The 23,800-nt window shown below is 35.3% G+C and overlaps 1 protein-coding gene across 1 annotated transcript in view; it reads right to left on the bottom strand.

The window, feature by feature from the left end:
- The window catches only part of LOC134673266 (hemicentin-1), a 231,000-nt gene extending 214,091 nt beyond the window's left edge, over positions 1-16,909 (bottom strand). The window contains exon 1 of the mRNA XM_063531231.1: positions 16,713-16,909. Within this exon, the coding sequence (XP_063387301.1) occupies positions 16,713-16,824 (112 nt within the window). The 5' untranslated portion in view covers positions 16,825-16,909. The remainder of the gene's footprint in view (positions 1-16,712) is intronic.
- Between the last annotated feature and the right edge of the window lie 6,891 nt (positions 16,910-23,800).

Below are 23,800 nucleotides of genomic sequence, written 5' to 3' on the forward strand. Positions count from 1 at the left end.
AAAAAAACAGAAAATCATGCAAAAAGAAAACGGTCACCCATCCAAGTACTGACCACGCCCGACGTTGCTTAACTTTGGTCAAAAATCACGTTTGCTGTATGGGAGCCCCACTTAAATCTTTATTTTATTCTGTTTTCAGTATTTGTTGTTATAGCGGCAACAGAAATACATCACCTGTGAAAATTTCTACTGTCTAGCTATCACGGTTCGTGAGATACAGCCTGGTGACAGACAGACGGACAGACGGACGGACGGACGGACGGACGGACGGACGGACGGACGGACGGACGGACGGACAGCGAAGTCTTAGTAATAGGGTCCCGTTTTACCCTTTGGGTACGGAACCCTAAAAATAAAGAATTCTAGGCACCAAGCGTCGCGCAAGCGTTCTGTTCGCATCAAGTTTCTTTACGCTTACGACTTAGGGTGGAATCACATCTGTCAGGATCGAGCTATTAGAAATTGCTCATTAGTATGAAGATGCGTACGCATGATGCGGGAAGGTGAAAGCATGCGTACGCATTTTCATACTAACGAGCAATTTCTCATATATAAAATGCGGCTCAATGCTGACAGATGTGATTCCACCCTTAATAAACTGATTGGCGATTGGCTCTAGTCACACCTGATCGAAAGTGAAGACAGAGCCTAAGATGGAGCTCACCGGCTCAGTCTAGCTTTAAAGAGTTAGTCATATTTCTTAGTAATACTGCAGTAGTATTACATCGCGACATTACTGTCGACTTCATTGCTGCCGCAAATGTCAAAAATCAGGGCTGCAACGTCGAGTTTTACATTCGGCAGCAAAGCAGCAAGCAGTTTCTTGAATTATATACCTAATTATAATGGTGCAATAAAGAATATTTACTTACTTAAACCTGCCCCCTTTTGAAGAACTCCAACTGTAGTCCGAATAGTCTCCAACGCTCCTCAATAACGGCTTATAAATTAATAAACAATAGCCCCGAAGGGTTAAATTTAAGCTTCAATATAATATTCTGTGCGACAAAACAGTATTGTTCTTGCAACAAGATACTCTAAGTCTTCGATAAGATTATACAAGCTTGAAACTGTTTCTTATCAAGGGACGACCCGATTCCTTAATTGAACACAAATACAGACCGTTTATCCACCAGAATATGTTTACAAATTGAAGCCTACAGTATTTAAACATAATGCAAAATTAATGGTTTGAAAATCTATCAGGCAAATAAGGTATTGAAAAATAAATATAATGGAAATATGAATGCAAAAGGTTAGAAATGCTTTCGGGAAGGGCTGTTGAGAAAAAATAATGTGGTGAATATTGCGAATGGCAGAAATCGCAACTTGGATAATTATATTACTTAATATGAGCCCGATGAATAATGACATTAAAAGTACATATTTAGTCATAGTGTAGGGACTGACATGAAGAAATGACGGCAAGTAATGAAGTTTGTTTAAATATTTACCTTCTGTATTGGAGTTATGTCAATGCAATGACACTAGAAATAATAATAAGGATCAAAATCAAATGGCGTTCTAAAAGTTTTAATCCTTTATGTCGAAAGATGGCAATATAATATGTACCTACTCTGACTACCTACATAATTTATTTTGACGATATAAATCTCTGTTTCAAATTCTCTTTGCTATTAACTACAACAATTTTCACGTAAATCTAACTCGGAGTGCCTCGGTAAAGCTCCTGTGTCATTCCTCCTTCGTGTAATATCTTTCTTATATTTTTGAGTATAAAAATAAAAAGGTACCTAATCTAAAATAAGAAAATCTATTATTATCACTTATCACTTAACTCCAAAAGAATACAAGCTTGTTTTTATAAGTAAAGCAAACATTGAAAGCATATCTACTTCGAAACATAAGTTATTCAAAACGAGGAAAACAATTAACGTTTTTTTATCTAACGAAGTCCATTTAACAAGGAAATTAAATAAACACCTCGCAGTTTTTTAACAATCAAAGCTTGGAAAAAAGGTAGCGTCAAAACACGAAAAGTATTTCAGACGGAATTAGAAACACTCAGCAAGTTTCACTACGTTAATTAAGAGGCTGTAATTATCAAAGCTGCTGCGAAAAATATGGAGGCAAGCCCGAGCGTGTTTGTCATTGGACCAGGTGAAAGGAATACCGTGGAAAATAAAAATGTTGGTAAGGTAAGGTAAGAGAAAGTCAGAGGCAAAAGAATCTCTCCTGTTTTTTGCCACGTGTTGAAGATTAGACTCATAATCTGCTGCGTTCAATAAAGTTAGTTGGTGCTTCTGGGCATTTTCCGCAAATCGACAACCATTGTGCCTATTTTGCGTGAAACGAGGTAGCGCTTCTATAACCACCCTACCAGACAGGTTACCAGATACAAATTTAGAATTTCCTGACAAAATTCCTGATTTCCGAATATTTTTCCTGACATTTATATTTTTTTCAGGACGTGGGGGGGGGGGGTCTCTAGCCGTTAGCGATGGCCACCTGATTGAGCCTATTGCCGCGTTTTTAAGTAAAAAACAGGTACTTTATAAAAAAATCTATTAATTCAAAAAATTCCTGACATTTTCGTGTTCCGTCCCCATTCCTGACAAAAGGCCAAAATTCCTTACATGCCAGGTAAATTCCTGTCATCTGGTAACCCTAAACCACCCTAGCTCCTCCATGAAGCCCAGCAAAGATTTCCGATTGCTGACTACCTCTTTTAATGTGCACGGATACCCTAAGTACCTATTTGTTCCTGTATACTTCTACCTGTTCGCAGTCTAGGAGAATATGTTTTGTTGTTTCCTCTTCTTCCATGCACGCTCTGCGTTTAATAATAGAAATAACCATTTATTTACATACGGAACCCTAAATGAACAAGGAAAAGAAAAAGCTCGTTTTGATATTTTTTAATGTTTTCGGGCGACAGGAATACCTACTGAAGGACGGGGAAATTGTGACTAAAGTGACATCGCTTTGCGTTCTTGTTTTTGTAAGATATTCATAAAATAATTACCTACGAAATTTGTTGATTCAAAAGAAGGAATATTTTTTCCTTGTATGTTGTTTGTTTTAACTTTTTAAGCAGGCCACTGACGAGCCTTCCGAATGAATACCGTTACAATGGATTCATCCAAATGGACGGCATCCTAATATTAAACATTGTACGTTTTTTGACATTCACGGACCGATTTTGGATTGCAGCCACGATATTTGGACTGTTGGAAGGCTCGTCAGTGGCCACCTTTAAACCCTTAGTGTAAACTAAATTCGAAAACGTGACGTGACGTACGCGTTTGAGTTAATTCTCATTTAGTATGGGGTATTGATTTTCCAAAACGTCCCGCTTGGCGCGGGATCCTATACAATATGGGCCCGATTCGGATTTTGAAATAGATATATATTAGATATCTTCTAGACATCACCAAGATGCGATAACGTTATGTTTAAGATCTAACCTATCAAAATTGACATTTGCGCGATTCTGGAGATACTTTTGAACGATTTCCACAGGATATGACTTAGAGATCCAATTCACATCTAATATATATCTAACTCTATAAAACGTAAATGTGATATTGGTTGCCCGAGAACAAGTTGATATCTAAACTATAACGTATCTAGAATGGATCTAGTACGTGTCGTCTCTTGTGAATATCTTGAATACGGCAGTATTACGACAGATATGACCGCAAGGTGGCGCAAGCACGAGCACCCAGCACTGCAGGTGTCCGTTAAAGTGACATTCCATTTCCAACTGCAGCTGCAATACTGTTCGTTTTACTATGGAAACGCGTCGCTGTCATTGTCAATTTCCATAGTAAAATGAACAGTATTGCAGCTGCAGTTGGAAATGGAATGTCACTCTTACGTAGCAGTGCGCGGCAACTACTACTACTGTGTATCACCGAAATTGGTGTGGGCTGCATGTACTCGGTAGCGACGCGACGAAATCGCGGACTGAGCCACGCCTGATAATACCCAGCCGTCATGACGTCACCTGAGGGGCTACCGCGAAAACCGAAATTCGCAAATTTCGGGGACCTTTCTCTTTTACTCCAATGAAGGCGTAATTAGAGTGACAGAGAAAAATGCCCGTAATTTGCGAACTTCGATTTTCGCGGTTATAGCCCTGATTCACGTTGACTCGAGCTTGGAATGGCACCCCAGACTGTCTGCCCATAAATTGTAACTCACTCGAGCTACCTAATGTAAATCCGCCATTACGGCATTATAATGGTAATTTTACACTCAAAACATACATTAACCTCTAGCCGCCCAGAGACCTATAAAAAGGTCTCCTGTTCCATTCTAATATGAACTTTGTGTTGAAAAAATAAAATTTAATTTGCCTTGGCACGGTTTGACATATGGGCGGCTAGAGGTTAACTCCAGCCTCATTTACTTCGCAACAATTTATCAAAAAATGCCATCACCGTGTCCCATAATTTTACCCCTGTAAATATATCCTTTAATACAAAAAATATTCTTTCATCACATCGTATTTTTTTACCGTTGTAATTGTGATATCAACCATATGTAGTAGTTATTAAAGTTCACATTTACATTGACGCGTGTTTAAGATATGAGGTTTTAACCTCTTGGGGTTCAATGTCCTAATACTAGTACAAATAATGAATTTTAAATCTTAATGAAATGGAATAGAGTTTCTTTTATTTCGTTTCGTTCGATTTTAAAACAAAACAAATTCAACTCTATTTTCTAATACCGTTGATTCAAATTCGATTGCCAATTTTCCTTGTATGGTGGGCCGCTAGAGGTTAAAATTAAGTGATGTTTGCAATGAGAATGGTAAGTGGCCATACATCATAGGCAAGAGCTATATATTACGGATGCCACTGAATATGAATGAAGGTATTCACTATTTTTAAAAAAAGTGGACGACATTTACAGTGAAGTTGGTTTGAAAGCTCTTTATATATTGTTGGAAGGTTTGTCAACAAAAAAGAGATAACAGGATAATTCAAGATATTATTTTATGCCTTGTTATTCGACTACGCCACAGACTAAAATTGAGGGCTCGATTCGGATTATGAAATAGACATCTATTAGACATCTTTTAGACATCACCAAGATACGATAACGATATGTTTAAGATCTAACCTGTCGAATTTGACATTTGCGCGTTTCTGGAGATACTTTTGAACAATTTCCACAGGATATGACTTAGAGATCTAATTCACATCTAATAGATATCTTACTCTATCTAAAGTAAAAGTGACATTGGTTGCCCGAATTGCGCGGCAAAAGAGAACTAGTTGATATCTAAACTATAACGTAATGTATCTAGTACGAGTCGTCTCTTGTGAATATCTTGTAGTTCGAATACGGCAGTGAGTATTATGTACACTCACATATCTTTAAGCTGGGTACCTATTTAAATTTCGAAGGAGGAGGTACCTACTCAGTTTTCTCGAACACTTTTATATTGATTGGCTTTACCGATTTACCGATTTTTTTTTCACAGTTGTGGTCCTTTTTTGTCTTTCGAGATTTTCTATCTGAAAGCTAAGATATCAAATATTTAAATTGTCTGTTGCCACATAATTCTTAAACATTCCAAACAAAAAACAAACATACAGACATACAGACGCTTCAAACCAACTAAGCCTTAAAATAGTTATTTGTTTTACAAGGGGGCAAAGTTGTTGTTTATCCGCTCGTGCTAATATTGATACCCGAGCAAGCGAAAGATTCCAAAATTGAACCAAGAGCGTAGCGATTGGTTCGAAAAATGGAATCTTGAGCGTTGCAAGGGTTTCAAAGCACGAGGATTCAACAAAATTTGCCCCCGAGTGAAACACAAAATTTTTCACCACACCAACCTGAAGCAAATATAAAATGTAAAATATCAAACAAAGTCAAACCAAAACAAATTCAAATGAATGTTATTAAATATTTATCATCCAAAATCATCATTTAAAAGTCAATTCTACTAGCAAACATAAGCAAACAACTCAAAATTTGCATTTGATTAGGTACTTTGCCTCACATGTGGATAAAATGCAACTTTGCTATCAGTTTTTGAAGTGCAAAGTAAGCCTTTCCGAGCTAGTGTGGTGAAAAAAAAAATAAACATGTCTATGATCGTTTGTTCCATAAACTTTATTTTATGTTTAAAACCATTAAAATTGCTTTTTGTCACTATAAAGCCATCAATAAAAATTATAGGTCATCAAAGTATCGGGCAACAATGATCGATCATCATTCGCCTTCCCACACATTATAAACAACAGTTTACAGAAAGATCACTTCGAACAGTTCGAACTGAAATAACTTTTGTCAGTGGGGCGACAGCGACACTCCTCCTTTCGGCCATTCTTGGCTCCGTTCGGCTCAGCATTGCGAGAAATTATTAGGGTTGACACAACTTGACGTCCCTTTGCATGCACGACCACAGATAAGATAATGATTGATTTTTGACAACCCTAAATAGCCGAAAAGTATAGTGCTATATATTAGAAAGAGACAGCATGATTCGTCCCTGAATCGCTGTCAAACTTCGGTTTTGTAGGAAGTGTCTTTCCTGTACAGTAGTGCTATTATTTATTATGTGCTTTTTTTTTAAAGTTTGGACATATACATGTCCAAACATGTGTTGACATAGTTTAGGTTGACATGAAGTCATTGAACCATAAGGGTAATAATTATCTCCTTGTTTCAACATTACGGTAGGTATACCTACATATTTGTAGATTAGATTTTGTTGACTTTGTTCTTGTTTCTTTAATTCCAACGAATAACATTGTATAATTATTACTTATGAAGAAGTGGGTAGCTTTTAATAATAGTCAAATAGAAGCGTTTGACTATATTGCACTATTAAAACTTAGCCTGACCTTGACGTGCTCTTTTTTTCTTAACAATTAAGTCGCGTCAAGATCATTTTGAACACCTGGCCCGCTTAGCAACTTCTGCTGCTGATTGTACATAACCTTTTTACTTGTGTATTAAATACATTTAATACTTAACCACATCAAAACGCCAATATTGTGGTAAACAGCAATTCCTAGGCCTAGCGTCCGGTTTTAGTGAACTATTTTAATCTAAATAAGCTATAATCTGTTTGAAGTTTTTATATGTTGGAATTATTATTCCCATACATATCATAAACTTGTTATTTACGACATCGCGCCGGATATATAAACAATAGAGTTAATTTATTCATAATTTAGAACGATATAATTTCTATAATTGAATATTTAATAGAGATTTGTGATCTAAAAGCATTTAAAATGGAAAATATTTTTTAACTCTAAATCATAATTACCTTTTAAGCGTAAATATTTTAAAATGACTTTTTGTTTTTATTTGTTAAGAGTTTTGATTAGTCTCAAAGGATTTCTTTTAGTCGCTAATTAAAATATGTATTAAGATTCTCTGTAAAAAATAAATTTGATTAGGTCCAATTTCTAAGATTTATAATTAATGCCAATGTGACTTTGGCGGGTCCATACTTATTGGGTAGCATAGTAATTGATTGTCCTAATGTAATGTTACGCATAAAACTCATTTCGCATAAATGTTATTGTGCTGGAAATATTAACATTTTTGAAAAATTATAACACAAACCTAACCTAACCTACCCTATTCTACACAACCTATGCAAAATATTTTCAAAAATACTTTCTGTTTCAGCTGGAGAAAAAATATGCGAAAAGAGATTTATGCGTAACATTACATTATGACAATCAATTTTATTATTATGCGAAGAGATAGGATCCCGACTTTGGCTAACTTAATAATAAAAGTTAAAATAAAGTAAGACTGCATTTTGAAAAATAGGAAATACCTACTAATATTACTACAATTCCACAAAATTCGAAACACAAATTTGCAAGTTTGAAAGACCGCAAAGTTCTGTTGTCCTTTAAAAAGGGCCGAATTCATTAAAACAAAAAATACACGCCAAAATACCCCGAAAAGATAAAAGCTCGAAAAGAAAAACAACTGCACAACGCCCGTGGAATTAGCGCGAGAAACGTTCAGAATAAGAATTGAAACGATAACTAAATTCGCTCATTATTGCGACATAATCTTAAGACGTCGTCACAGATTGCATAATTTAAAGTAAGACGTGCCACTTGTGGTGGTGGTGGACTTCAGCTTATTCTAGATGGGCACAGAAATCAAAAGCGTCTTGTAAACACAATAATTATTATTTGACCAAAACACAATTAGCACATACTTTAGGTTGAAATGGGAAATGTATGTTTACCCTGTTTACATGATAACAGCATTCAAGAATAGAACAAGGAGCATAGACCACAGAGAAATGTAAAAACGAAAAAGGAATTAATAGAGTTTCGTTCTGTTGGACTTGCCAACAACTTGTACGAGCTAACTTCAGAATCTTCTCATGGTGCTGTCTCCTGCTGGAGGTTGGCTATCATTAGATCTATTTTCACTTTTGATGGTGCAGCTCAAAACAGCGACCATGTTGAACAAGCACCTGTGGTTTTTTGAGTTAAGAGGTACGTCTTCCACGTTTTCGTTTTCCTTGGGTTTCCCCTGTATTATCAGCTGGAGGTGGTATTTGTCATTTCGTAATACATTACCAAAACTGCAGTTTCCGAATATTAATAGTATTTAAAATGTCTTTTTTTTCTTTTGTACAAGTTATGAGAAAGAGGAAAATACTTTTTTTTATTTGCACTTTATTTCCTTGAATCCTTGATTTTCACGGGTCTAAAAATTGTACGTTTTAAAGCTAGTTGTTGTTAAAAAAGGATTCAAAGTTGTGCTTTATTTCCTTGAATCCTTGATTTTCACGGGTCTAAAAATTGTACGTTTTAAAGCTAGTTGTTGTTAAAAAAGGATTCAAAGTTGTGCTTCTTCAAACTTAGCGTTCCTATGACAGTATGTTTCTGAACATGGTGGGACATTAAATTGAGGGTTCGAATCTACTCGCTAAACTGCTAACTAAAAGCTACTTTTATTATGTGACCAACCCCAAAATCGCGAAATATCAAAATGCAAATCACTGTTTTGCTAGAGTTCTATCTAGTAGCATCTCTAACAGTTCTATAGTTCTAGGTGGGATGGTAAACAAACATGGTGTATCTCTAGCGTTATGCAATCTGTGGTTTCTTCGACAATGTCACTTAAGCACCCTCTTTCTACCCCTCGCAGCGAAAACCATAAAAAGAGTTATAAATGTGAATCGGTAAAGTTCGCCATATTATCTGCGGTGAATAAAAACTCTTATTTAAAGGGACTTATTCTCGAATATGTATTTGACGTGTCCGAATGATATCGATATCGTATTGATTTCACGCGTTTACTCTGTTTAGGACCTTCGAAATGGCGGACTTGGTGGTGTATTTCTTTCTGAAGGTCATCTTTATCTGTCACTTAAATAACGCCTTAATTAAAAAAAAAAGAAAAAAGTGCCCGCAATTCTCGAACTTCGGTGTTCCCAGTAGGCCCTCTGGAGTAGAAAAGGAGGTCACACCAAGAAAAGTCTGCAGCGGATTTGATAGCCCACGCACGCAGTGTAAATGTTATTTATACGTCATAATTTCATAGAAGTTTGACGTTTAAAATGACACTTGCACTGCGTGGGTTATCAAATCCGCTGCAGACTTTTCACGGTCTGACTCTAGGTCATGTACTGAAAAATTACTTTTATAATGGGGTCAACCCCGAAATCTTAAAACAACCAGAGAAAGCATCGGCATAGTTATTCGCCGAAATATATCCAATTGGTCGTGTTGGCTACATAGTTTAAGTTGTACAGTGGATCAGGCATCAAAAAATCAGCCTGTATTATATCGATGTTAAATTTTCTCGTCTGAACTCGGCCCTAGAGCAAACTAAATTATACGCTCCTCTTAGGTTTTAATGAAACTAATTTTCATGCGATTGGGTGGAGTCTCTGTTATCGGAGACTTGTTTGAGTTAATGCGATTTCCTTTCTGCGGTGCAGTTGAGGTAAAAGTTGAGTTAATTCCAATGTACATTACATTATAATAAAGTTTTTTTTAAATTACAATTTATTATTTATTTAAACCATATTCCACAAAATATATACAACAATGTACAAATGGGGACTTAATGCCAAATGGCATTCTCTACCAGTCAAGCATAGTGGCTGTCCATTAATTACGTCATCGATTTTCGACGATTTTTGCCCCCCCCCCCTATATTCATCCAAAAATCACGCTTCAAATGACCCCATTTCCTCGTATTTCATGCTTCCGTCATCCGATGTCCAGACCCCCCCCCCCCTAATTTGAAATGACGTAATTTATGAATAGCCCCATCCATAGGGCCAAACAGAGATATCTACAGAGAGAGAAGTATACATATACCTATTGAGTGAATTAAAAAAAGCAAACTATACATATATTATAAACTACGTAAATAAATAAAATACATATAAACTACCACATATTTATACAATACATACTATAAATATAATAATTATGGATATTATTCGAACTCTTGTTTTAGCAAATGCAAATGTTTTAGAAATTTCACATTAGATGTAGGCGGCTATATTTAAAAGGTATATGAGTATGACTTTACTCACCTTTTACGAGAAAGTGTGATGAAAAACATTGTGATGGCCGCGGGCGGTTACGAAATCGTGTTAATTTTATTAAGCCCTCGTCTTTGCCTTCGGGCTTCAATTCACACTCGTTCGTGTATTTTTGTTACCGCCCTTAAAAATGTATTATAACTGTATGTATGTGTATGTAAATGTACTTTTTGTATGTACTGTATTATTCGTTAAATAATAAGTAGAACTTGTTTTTAAGTTTACATTACGTTGAAATGCGTTGCTATTTGTATAAATACTAAACCTATTTCAAAGAAAGCGTATTTAATCTAATATTTTATTAGATATCTAGGGCTAAACATGTTTCAAAAGATAATCCTAATCCACGAGTTTTAATTGAATAAAAAAATTAATCGCGTAAAACCAATAAATTACTTTAAAAAACAAAACCACGGCTCCGTTTAACGAACAAACAAAGAATACATTAAATCATCTGGACGCTCGTCGACAACCCTATAATATTATGAATTATAACGTTTGTAATTTGTTATACAATGCTAGGGTTGAAACAAAAAGTCGAAACCTTGGGAAGGGCATACATGAGTCGGGCATATATTCTCGTAGTTAGATTTTATGGGTGGTTGTCACGCGAAGTACTTACCGGCTTATGGGCAAGCTTGAATGGTATTTCTTGACGTGGGTTCCATATTATAATATGCTAGTTAATCTTCATAATTAAAATATTTGTCAATACTACCAATTTTATTCTTATAAATAATTGTCTTTAATTTATTCGTTTTTATATACTAAAATATATGCAGTGTTAGAGCTTTTTTGATTTGATCTTTTTTTAGTCATAAGTCATAGATCTCTGTCTCTCGATATAGGTAATACATACTACAGTTTTTATATGGAGAATAAATATTCCGATACGTCACACATGCATATACGCACCAAAAAGAAATGTCGCTACATAACGAATATGTATACATAAAACGTTTATAGATTTTGATCCTGAGAAAAAAAAAAATAGATTAATATTAAAGGGCATTCTTACAAAAATTGAAAAACCTCACAGAAAGAAAATTGGAAGGAATTAGGCACCTATTATAAAAAGTTTTGAATACAAAAATGCATGAAATTTGCTCAGCATATAATTGCATTCCATGTTCAATGAGTAATATAACAGAAAATACAATTTATATTTATATGAAAGATAAAATAACACTGAAATGCTTTGCTTATATTTAACATTTGCGGCGAGAAACATGCAAACATCATAATTAATTAGGTCATTACAGCGCTGAGCCAAAATGCAATGAGAATAATTAATCCACATCTCTTTCCCATACCATACAATTTTCGTTTCAAAATAATGAGTTGTTGAAGCGCATTCAAGGATGCGAATTGTATTTGTTTAATACTTTAATGTATTGTGGTAAATGGAAAGATAAGTTGCTTAATGTTTTATTCTCAAATAAACCTTAAATTAAAAAAAAAAACTAACTTACGTTAGGACATTTATTATGTGTGTCTATCACAATTTGTTCGTGTGTTATGGATGTATTTAATTTATTTAATGCCGTCTAGTAAGTACCCAATGGTGGGCCTTAGAAGGTTACATCATATTAAGAAATCATAACCAAAAACATCAAGAAATATCCGTAAGCTCCCTATTTACCTACGCATCCCTAAATCCGTCATACGCGTATTTTTATACCTTCAGATAATACATCAAAGGCTTAAATCACGGATAACACGAGCCCAGATCACAACTGTAATTTACTTTTACCGACTTTTATTCGATATAAACATGATATGAAGCTGACGTAAGCAGTTACGGCCATAAATGTTTGTTTTAGGGCTTCAATATCGAATTTTGGTAAAGATTTATCGACGAACAAAGCATTACTTAAATACTTAATGTTTTATGTGAAGGACATAAAGCATTAAATACTTAATGTTCTATGTGAAGGACATAATTGCTCAAATTTTATAGTGCGTGGGACTTCAGCATTTTTTTAGTACATGGTTGCATACGCGTTCGATTCTAATAAGTAATTTTGAGGGCATTGTGCCATCACGCTCCGCGATTGTTTCGCCATTTAGGGTCCTAGCTAAATTGGTTCTTCAATACTTATGCTATAGAATTTCCAATTTAGCAAGAACCCTTAATGACATAACAATCCTGTGTGGTGACTGTACTTACGTTCGCTAATTGTAACACAATTACAAAAACAACACAACATACAGCAAGAATTGGTTCAGTTTCACTGGGTTTTGCGCCGCATGACAATAGTTTTATTTGCCAGGCCTCATGCTTTGCATTCAACGACCAACCCAATGAAAGACTCAGTGAGATGGCGCCATTGCCGTAAGTTTGTTTTTGCACAAAAAAAAAACATGAATCTGTGTATTTTTGACGAAAGTCCGCAAATTCTAATCAAATTGACCTCGGGCCTACATTTGTCCTATCGATAGGACAAAGAGCAACTCAAAAATACTAGTACGTAGGAAGTAAACCTACAGTGTCAAGCATTTAAAAATACTAAACCAAACCAAAAACGTTTTAGTAGCTTTTGTATTTTTACTTATATAGTAAAATATTTAAAAGATTTTCCCCACGCAAAAAAACCCTCTTCTGAATTGCTTAAAATCCTTCTAGTTTTCAAAGGTCACCCGAAAAATCTACATAAATTCCTGACATGCCTAAAATTCTTAGTCAAATCAGTCCCGGCATGCCAGAGCGTAATAGTAAAAAAAATATTATCCTCTAAAAAAATCTAAAGAATGCCCCAAATCTGTCCTTCTCATAGGTCAGGGGGTCATAAAAAGCAAGGCTGAAATTGACAATTTCTCTGCGTTATTTGACGTATTTCAGTAGACCCTGTGTCGATTCTAATTTAAAAATTTGTTATGGTTTTGACACGAACTTGACGATCGTCTTGGTGATTGGCGCGCATCTCACGCACGACTTTCACTTCATTCTGTATGCGCCAATGAGCGTGAGCGATTCTCAAGGTCGTATCAAAATAAAATCAAAACCTTAACAAATTGTTAAATCTGAATCCGGCTCAGGGATTCCGTACCAGCTTAATTACGGTGTTAAGTTTCCTAGATTCAGCGCATTTTTGAGGGAAGAGCCAAATGGTGCAAAGTGAATAAAACTACAGTAGACTTAGTTTGCTAAAATATGTTTTAAGGGCTACCCGAGATTTTCATCGATTTTTGACAAGTTTTGAATCGTATCTCCTACTTTTGCATTACAGATAGAATTATAAGACGAACGGCTATAGATTCTTAAATTTTTTACCTCCATTTCTGTCAATCAGGTTTTGAAAGAAATGAATACTTATTTTTTTATTAAATAAAAACAATTGAAATGGATTATATCGCGTATATTGAATAGGTACATACTACATCCCGACGTTTCGCTGCGAACGCTGTAAAGGGTTCGAAACGTCGGGATGTAGTATTGTACCTATTCAATATACGCGATATAAATAATATGTTTCAACAGTTTTTATTTCCTTTTTTATGTTTTTTTTTAACGTTGTCTTAAAAAAACACTTCATTCGTAACTCGATTGCTATGTCTATCTAAAAACTTCACTACTACGAGTAGAGACAAAAGTGTATTTAAGTTTTTTACCAATATTATTGTGACACTTAGTAAGCCTACTGTATTGTCTTTCGTTGTTATGAAGTCAGAGCATGAAGGTGCACAACGTGCCAGACATTCAGGTATTTTTAGGTCACAGTAAATGGTCTTAGTGAGAGATTATGTAGTAAAGGTAGATATCTAAGCATTTTACCGTCATGTTTACTTACGCAAATCATAAATACTGGATTTTATAAACTACCTAATGAATTTTAATAATTGGGGTAGTACACATAGATAAACCCGCATAGTAATCAATATCAAGCGTGGGTCACTCTGCGATTTCGTCGCTTTGCAACAGGGAATCCAGTGAAATTGTAGAATTTTGTAACGTGGCTCTTCTGCGTCAAATCCGGTAGTTCTGATTTTTTGCAGACTTATTTATGATGTTGGCCCAATTAATAATCCATGTTTGCGACCTTGAGCGCCGGACGCAACTTAGTCAAAAATCGAAAAACCTGCGGTTTTTGTTTAGTTTTGGGCGATTCTAACCCTAAAGGACTAGTTTTGATAGTACCTTCCTTAGACGTTTTTAAAGAAGGCTAAATTTGCTACAATACAAGATTAGAATTGTATCTGTAGATTGAATAGTTTCCGAGATAAAGGCTTTCAAAATTTAGGTTTTTTTTTTATTGAGCTCGTAAGCTAAGTGAGTTCAGTGAGTGTGCACTTTTGAGTCAGGCGATGCCGCTTGGCACGATTGTTTCTAAGGTCAAACAAAGCTGATTTGGCCCAGTAGCTACGAGATCGTACCGTGCCTACCCCCCAAAAAGGGAGGGGAAAAGTCGGATCCCCAGGTCCAATCTTTGCTATATTTCTTCCTACTCTTAGGAGCTAGGGCACGTTACCATTTTCATATTATACCTTTTTCATATACATTTTGTATACAATTTTATATTATTATTCGTTTTTCCTGAGATAAAGTTAAATTAAAATGTTATAGTTATCGTTTTCATTCATTAGAAAGTTATAACATTAGTTTTAACTTCATGCATTAACGTTCGTTCGTGTGTTAACAAAAGTTTTTCAATTGCAATATTATTAAAACTTTCTAAAATTGCTCGTAAGCTTTGTAGAGGTAATTTAATCTAATATTCCTAACTATAAGACCACTTGCAAGCGAAATTAAATTTTGTGGAAAAATACTGTACGAAAGTTTGTTTTGTATTTTAAAGGAATGTGACTATGAATCAATTTTTTTATATGCGATTAAATATTTTAAATGCTATTGAGACCATTTAACGTATCGAAACACTTTAATAAATGTAATTTAAACCTCAGTTTAATTAAATTCATTTTGAGGTAAAGCGTTGCGCCAGCATATTTTTACTTTATTCCAAATACTTCAGATTTTCAAACAATATTCATTATTTTGAGCAAGAAATTATGAAATAAAAACAAAACACTTTCCTCATTAATGACGAAAGTCTTGAAATAAACTGTAAAAACGCAGACACTATTTATATTTTTCAAAAGACAAGCAAAACGAGAACTCAAAGCACAGAAGTTAAATTAGAGAAACAGATTCAAGAAACATTTTCCAGACTAACTTAAATTTCTTTCGACTTTGAAAGTAAAAAAAGTCTTAATAGCTCGCTCTAACATTGGAGGTGTTACGAGTGAAGTAATTATGGCGCTTTTTAAAAATTCAGTTTTGAATTTTATCGTGAATTTTTATGTTTCTAGCTCTCTGGAGTTAGTTTTTTTAATGGTGAAATACTAATGTAAAAAGTTTTGCTGAAACTCGTGGTAACTAAGCACACATAAAAATGATATAGATGTCTGTGCTAACGAATTAGTTTTTTGTATATCTATGCTGTATGTATGTAGCAGTAATTAGCTTTAACTTATTGACACTAGTGCACTAAAAATGTACAAAATGCCGTCAACAAAGCCGCAAAACACTTGCGTAATTATTCAACACCACATTAACATAATTGATTAATAAGTTTACCGAGCTTTTGTTTGCTCACCAAATATATCGCGTTTTGGTATTCGGTATCTGTTAAAAATTGTCAACAGTATTAATTAATTAAAATTGATGGGTGTCTTTTAAAATATGTATATGATATTTTTGGTTCAGTCATTTCCATTTGCAAATCCTTATTGACTCTGACTCGCCAACACGACATAAATAAGTTACGTTGGTAGGGTTGGTACCGATCATACATATACTATTAAGCCTCCCCCCCCCCCCCCACATCTAGCGTCTTTCGAGCGTCGGCGTCTACAACTCTATTGCCGCTGCCAACGCAACGTCGACGCAACGTCGACGCAACTGCGCAGCGACGTCATTTTCCATAGCGCTGGACCGACGCCGACAGACGCCGACGCTCGAAAGACGCCAGATGTGGGGGGGCCCTAAAGACGCTAGATGTGGGGGGCCCTTAGTAGGTATGGCCAAATATTCCTCATACACGCTCGCCGGCTTATATAGAGTGCTCTTGACCTGGCCTTTCTTCAGGATTTCCCCGATCTGTTTAGAGAAAGTCCGACGAGGTCTACCCCTTCCAACTTCCCCTTCTTCTTACATACCTATATGAATTTCTTCGCTCACCTGGTTTATCAAGATCGCTGAGAAAATCCTCCGTGTCGAAGGCCTTCGTCCCCACGACCACGAGTGTGAGCCAGGCGACGACCCGCGCGCCGTGCGCCCGACGTTTGCACATGGCACTCACGCATTCACTCACTACACTGCACTAACACTACACTTGGTTACCTGGAACAAGATGATTTATCGTTAGAACATTGTAGTTATGTGTGAACCGGTTTTTGCTAAAACTTCGAAATAACCATATAATATAGGGGTGAGTGGTCAAACCCGATAAGTCGAGTAAAAGGGTTTTTGAAATTAAAACATATGTGACATGCGTAGAATTCTTATTTGAATGATAAAATATTTGGATTTATCGGGTTTGACCTCCAAACCCTCGAATTTCGAATTATTTTAGACAAAAAGCTAGCTAAAGCTTGTTATGTAGGTATCACTTTGTTGTTTAACCGCTCGTGTCAATATTGATACCCGAGCAAGCGAAAGATTCCAAAATTGAACCACGAGCGTAGCGTTTGGTTCGAAAAATGGAATCTTGAGCGTTGCAAGCGTTTCAAAGCACGAGAGTTAAACAAATTTTGCCCCCGAGTCAAAACAGCATTTTTCACAATACCAACCCCAAGCAAATATTAAATGTAAAATATCAAACAAAATGATACAAAATCAGATTTAAAAGTCAATTCTTCCAGCAAACATAAGAAAACAACTCAAAATTTGCATTTGATTACTTTCATATTAAATATATTAAAAACGGGTCACTCACATATAAAATACGTGACTTAAAATACGTGAGTGACCAGTTTTTAATACATTTAATATATATGTGTCTCACGGAAGTTTTGTTATTAAAATTGATTACTTTCCCTCACATGTGAATCACTGATAGGAAAGTGCAACTTTGCTATCCGTTTTTGAAGTGCAAAGTAAGCCTTTTCGAGCTGGTGTGGTGAAAAAAACATTTTTCGCTGAAATACCCTTGTTGAACTATCGCCAGATAAATAACGTTGACCCCTTTCCGTGGAACGCTCGACTGGTGCTTATCAGAAACTGGGACACGTATTAACATAATAAAGTTATATTTAGAACTAAACTTGAGAAATGTGCTTATACACGCACATATAATATGGAGTATTTGGGGTAGATTATTAGAGAGACGGTAGTTCCCAATCGCGGATATGAGGATTATGAAATAATATAACTGATGACTCATTTTACTAGTCGCCGTATAGTTAAATTGTGTAATTGCGTAAAAGCCTAAAATTGCCCTGACGTTATTATTGTAATTAGTATAATACTTAAATCGGATAATTATACAAACCGCCTCGTCGTCGAACGGCGTACGCCTGGGTCTGCCATACCATTATTTATTTTTTTCCTACAGCTGCTATTCGAAACCCCTAAAGTTAGTCAACTATAATAAATGTTCGTGAAGCAGACATTGACCAAATGATATATACTATCTAACCAACTTCAGCATAAAATTGGCGAGAGAAATACATTATACATAATGTCCTTAATCTGTAACACGTGTATGAAATAAGACGCCAAGGCTAAAACGAACTTTTAATGCCCTATTTTAAGGACGCTAAGAGATAATTAACACCCAATTAGTATTTTTTAATACATTTTTAAATAAAAACAACGTCATGATTTGTTTAGAATAGAGGGTACGTATCGTTACTTTACTACTCATATTCTACACTAAGCTACTCAAAGTTCTATGAAAAGAAGATGGATGCGGATTTCATTTCAATCGATGTTTTCCTTACTTGGTAGATATTCCACCAATTCGCACGAAGCGCTTTGCTTCTACTTTCCTTATGCGCACTGCCAAGGAATGGGATTCCTTGCCGGCGTCTATATTTCCGTGTTCTTATAACCCGGCAACCTTCAAATCAAGAGTGAACAGGCACCTTCTGGGCGAGCGAGCTCCATCGTAGGCCACGTCTACGCCTCGGCTAGTCTGTGGCCATGAGTAAGCCCATTCATAAAAAAAAAAATGTGTGGAAGGGCGGCATCGGCACCGACCGTCGTCGAACCCAAGCCACCTGGCACTGGACTTAAAGCGGTGGCGTGTGCCTCGGATGCATCAACATCTCCATTAAAGAACCTAACCAAATTGCCCAAAAATTTAATGACTACTTCACCGATATCTGCGAACTAGACCAATCAAACAAGACATATACTAATTCCACTAATAATGATAATAATTCGAATACAAATTTAAGTAATCCTAGGACAACTATGACATACAACTCATCCAATTCTATGTTCATGAAACCTCCTGATGATATCAGATTAATTATCAACTTTTTAAAAAACTCAAAAAGTACCGGTTACGATGGAATAAACACAATGATAATAAAACAAGTTGCGAATATAATTTCATCTCCAATAAGCCACATAGTAAATCTGTGTATAGAATATGGCAGATTTCCTGATAAACTTAAGGTAGCTATCCTGCGACCACTATATAAAAAGGGCGATAAAACATCAATTACAAATTACAGACCAATAGCCCTTTTACCGGTTTTTTCAAAAGTGATAGAGAAATTTTTATATAATAACATTAACAACTATTTTGAGACCAACAATTTATTTTCACATGCACAAAAGGGTTTCCGAAAACAAAAATCAATAAATATGGCAATCTATGACTTACTGAATATTATCATGAGTCATGACTAACATAGATAATAAGATACCTGTAACAGCTCTTTATATGGATATGACCAAAGCTTTCGATTTCGTTGACCATAAAATACTATTGACTAAGTTATACAGATATGGAATCCTACCTAACTGGGAGAAAGCAATATACTCAACTGGACCATATATGCGTCAAGACCAAAAATCAAGTAACGGCTTTATCCGATCTCAGAGAAATGAAAGCAGGCGTCCCGCAAGGCAGCGTTTTAGGACCACTCTTATTTCTCATTTATATAAATGATTTCCCATTAGCTATCGAGGAACCCATGATTCTCTTTGCTGATGATAGTACCGTCATATTCACAGGAGAAGACTTACAGACTTACGAGACAGAAATAAACAATTGCTTAAAATCGCTTATTGAATGGCTCAACAGTAACAACCTTCGTATTAATTTAGACAAAACCAAAATAATGCATTTCAAACAAAGAGTAGACAGAGTGACAGATTTAAATGTATCATATAACGGACATATAATTGATGAAACTGACATAACAAAATTTTTAGGATTAAGCTTAGATAATCAATTAACATGGAAATATCAAATTGACCATATATGTAAGAAACTTAGTACATTTTCATATGCGCTACGTCATCTTAGGAAAGTAGTTAACCAATCCGCTGTCATAACTTCCTATCATGCTTACGTCACGTCAACTTTAAGATACGGAGTAATTTTCTGGGGGAACTCAACAGACAGAGATTTAGTATTTAAAAGCCAAAAAAAATGTATACGATCCGTATGTGGTTTAAACATAACTGATTCATGTAAAGCTTTATTTACTGAATTAAGAATATTAACTCTTCCATCCCTTTATATATACGAAACAGCATTGTATGTGAAAAGTAATATAGGTCAATACACAAAATTTAACAGTGCACGTAAAATTGACAACATAAAAAATAAACTATACAAAACAGCTCTTCTCTCAAAAAGTATATTCGGAATGGAACCCCGAATTTATAATAATTTACCAGAAAGCATACGAAAACTACAGGACCTACACATATTCAAAAAAGAACTTTTCAAATTTCTAGTAAATAAAGCATATTACGCCATAAAAGAATATCTAGATGACAATGACATATGACATAAACATTAATTATAACCATGACTAATGATAGATTTTTATTTTATTTGAATTATATTTTATTGGATTTAAATTTAAATGTAATGTACTTAATAATAATTTTAACTGTATTAATTTATTTTATAAGTTTTGACATTTGCAATATTAATTTAGGTTTTCACTCTCTTTGACATTTGTATGCCAACCGGCAAAACATAGCGCTCAATGTACCCATATACCTAAGACCATGTATACCTATGTTTCACAAATAAAGCATTCTGATTCTGATTCTGATTCTGATTCTGCACACGCTGGCCCCAATTTCACCACGGCTACAATTGTCAGTTACATACCTATGTCGAGCCGAGCGACAATTGTCAAGCGACAGGTGACATATTACAATTTTATAAAATATTTTCTATAGAAATACTTACAAACATGACAGGCATTTTGCTACAATTGTATGTATTACAATTATGTTGTAAAACAAGAATTATTTTTTCTAGTCGAGATATTTGTAGAATTGTCGGTGAATCTTGACAGGAAATGAGTTATACTTATATGTCGGAATTTCGTTACAATTGTCGTGTTTCTTGTGACAATTGTCATAAACTTAGCAAGAGAAATATCTGTTTTTTTTCCGATATAATAATGTTTTTTTTTTTAATAATGCAATGATTGTGGCAAACAGGAATATGGCCCGCCCGATGGTAAGCGGTAACCGTAGCCCATGGATGCCTGTGCGGTCAGCGACAGTGATGTTTTACAATTGTTGCACCTGTCACCGTGGTGAAATTGGGGCCTGGTGGCGCTTATAATGGCGATACTGATCCTGCGTCTCAGCCAGACCAGTATAGTGCTTAGTGAGTGGTTCCACCGTTGAGATATTCATGTTATATTATGTTAATATATTCATACCTAACTTTTACTCATTCAAAATTATCAAAAGAAAACTGATCAACACTTGTCATTGACAAAATTTACAACTATTTAATTTTAATTATGTGTGATCAAAACTGCATCCAAACTGGCATTTGGTAAGATCAAGAACTGTTAACTTTCTGGAAACTATGTATAAACATAATTGTTTTGCTTTATAAATGTAACCTTATGGTTGTAAATATAAAGTTGAAATTTCAAAATCAATGTATTTAAGATTTGAGGTTAGCAAAATCAAAGTAGGTATCGCGTGTGAAAATGCGGTAGGCATGTAGATCCCACTACGAATTAATAGCCGTATCAGCCATAACAATGTCAGTTTGAATTTCGACTTTTTTACGTGAAAATACGGTACATAATTGAATGCATTGCCTGATGGCTGTTACATGTTTTATATTTGGTGAGTAATTACTATAACAGCTTGTTAGTAATGGCGGGACATCGTGTCATCATCAATATCATCATTAAATATATTGATATTGGGTGACTTTGAATAATGAATGTGAAAACTTTCTTTGAGACTAAATGCCGAGCCACGCCGGCTTACGTGTGCATGACGTGCGCGTGTGCGTGCGCTAAAATGTTGGAGCCGCACACGCACACGTCACGCAAGCGGTGTGCCATCTCTCATAAGGATCTGTATACTACAACGCCGCACGCGCACGTGCACGTCACGCACACGCAGCCGGTGTGCACAGGCCTTAAACCTTATGGCTCCTCTACATGATCGGCCAGCGCCGGCCACTCCAAGGGACGCAGCCATGCAGTAGAATGAGATAGCAATATCAGCAATATCACTTGCTCCTTCTAACGCATAAATGCGTCCCTTGGAGTGGCCGGCGTTGGTCCATCGTGTACAGGAGCCATTATAGCATTAAGTCCACCATTTTACTTATTAATTTTTCTGATCGGGTAGAAAAGTTAAAATAAATAACTGACTTGACTGCTAATTCCAATCTTTTGTGTCCAGTCGCCATCAGATATATTAAGGATGACTTACGATTGAACGGCCCGGGCCAGGGACGAGGCTTCCGACACTTATTTTTCTGTGATAGGTGATGCTTTCATAGAAAAGTGCTGTGTTGAACGCCCCGGCCCGGTCCCGGACCTTTGTAGCGTGAGTCATGCTAAGTCAGTACATTGTGCAACGTGGGGGGTAAGTTAGATTTTGTAAGCGAGGCACAGAATTTCGGCATTCAGCTACGATTGAAAATTGTGTATAAATATTTTAAACGGCTCTTCTATTACTCAAATTAACCCTTATCTTGGCAAGGCTCAAAATATCTTAAATATAAACATTTTTTTAGTTTTTCGTCACCTATTGAGCATACTAGACTATTAAAAAATAAGGAAAAAAATCCAGGATTTTCCAATTTCGGAAAATCATATGTATCATATTTGATACAGTGCCAATCCGTCGACAAAATAGTTACCTACTTTTTAGAAGAAAAATGCGGATTTTAATAAAAATAAAACATGTAATGCAACAGAAATTATCATTTTTTGCTAATTAAACGCAATCCAAAGCATCAGATAACTATTACACCTGTAAAAATAAATTATATCTACGAATACCTGATCACATGGGCGGAAAATTTAATCCCGTAAAGTTCAAAAAAATCCATCAGCAAAAAGTTGAGTAAAATATGAAAAATAAACAAATAATTTAAAAGTCAAAAAAATATTTTTTTTTTCACTTTGGGGGCATTTTTGCCATGCACAGATTTTTCCGTGCTACGGGCTACGGCGTAGCAATTATGCTACAGCGTACGAATATACAGTTAAATAACATCTAGTACTTAAAAAGAATCAAAGTTCAATGACTAAATAATACGACAACTAATATTAAATACTTGAAACATGTTTGTAACCCCACAAATATAAAAAAAATAATAAAAACCTGTAAAACTATTTTGACGACAACTTGGCAATGTATTAAATATAATACAATCCTTTCGATATGTACATTTCTGAGTTCTTGGCAATGTATCAAATATAATACATAACAGTTTTATGTCAGGTTCTGTGTATTAAATGTTTTTAAATTCGAAAGCATTGTAAATATTTATGCACTAACAGATAGTAAATGCATCAAAATGTAGATTATGGAAAAATATATACTAATCTAAGAAATAAATGCAAAACATCCAGTGCGAACCGAAATCGGTTGTTTCCGTGGCGCCATGTTGATTATTACTAACTAATTTACAATGACACTTGTGTCCATTATTTTTTTCTATAAGTAAGGAGGGTACCTCGACTTATTGAGGGCAGAATTATTTTGTTAGGTACTACAGTGAATCTGCTAGATTTTTTTAAGTTCCATGTATCACGGGTGTTACGATGCCAAGATAAGGGTTAAATAGGTATATTTAA

Source organism: Cydia fagiglandana, chromosome 18 (assembly GCF_963556715.1).
Source record: "Cydia fagiglandana chromosome 18, ilCydFagi1.1, whole genome shotgun sequence".
NCBI classification, from domain to species: Eukaryota; Metazoa; Arthropoda; class Insecta; order Lepidoptera; family Tortricidae; genus Cydia; species Cydia fagiglandana.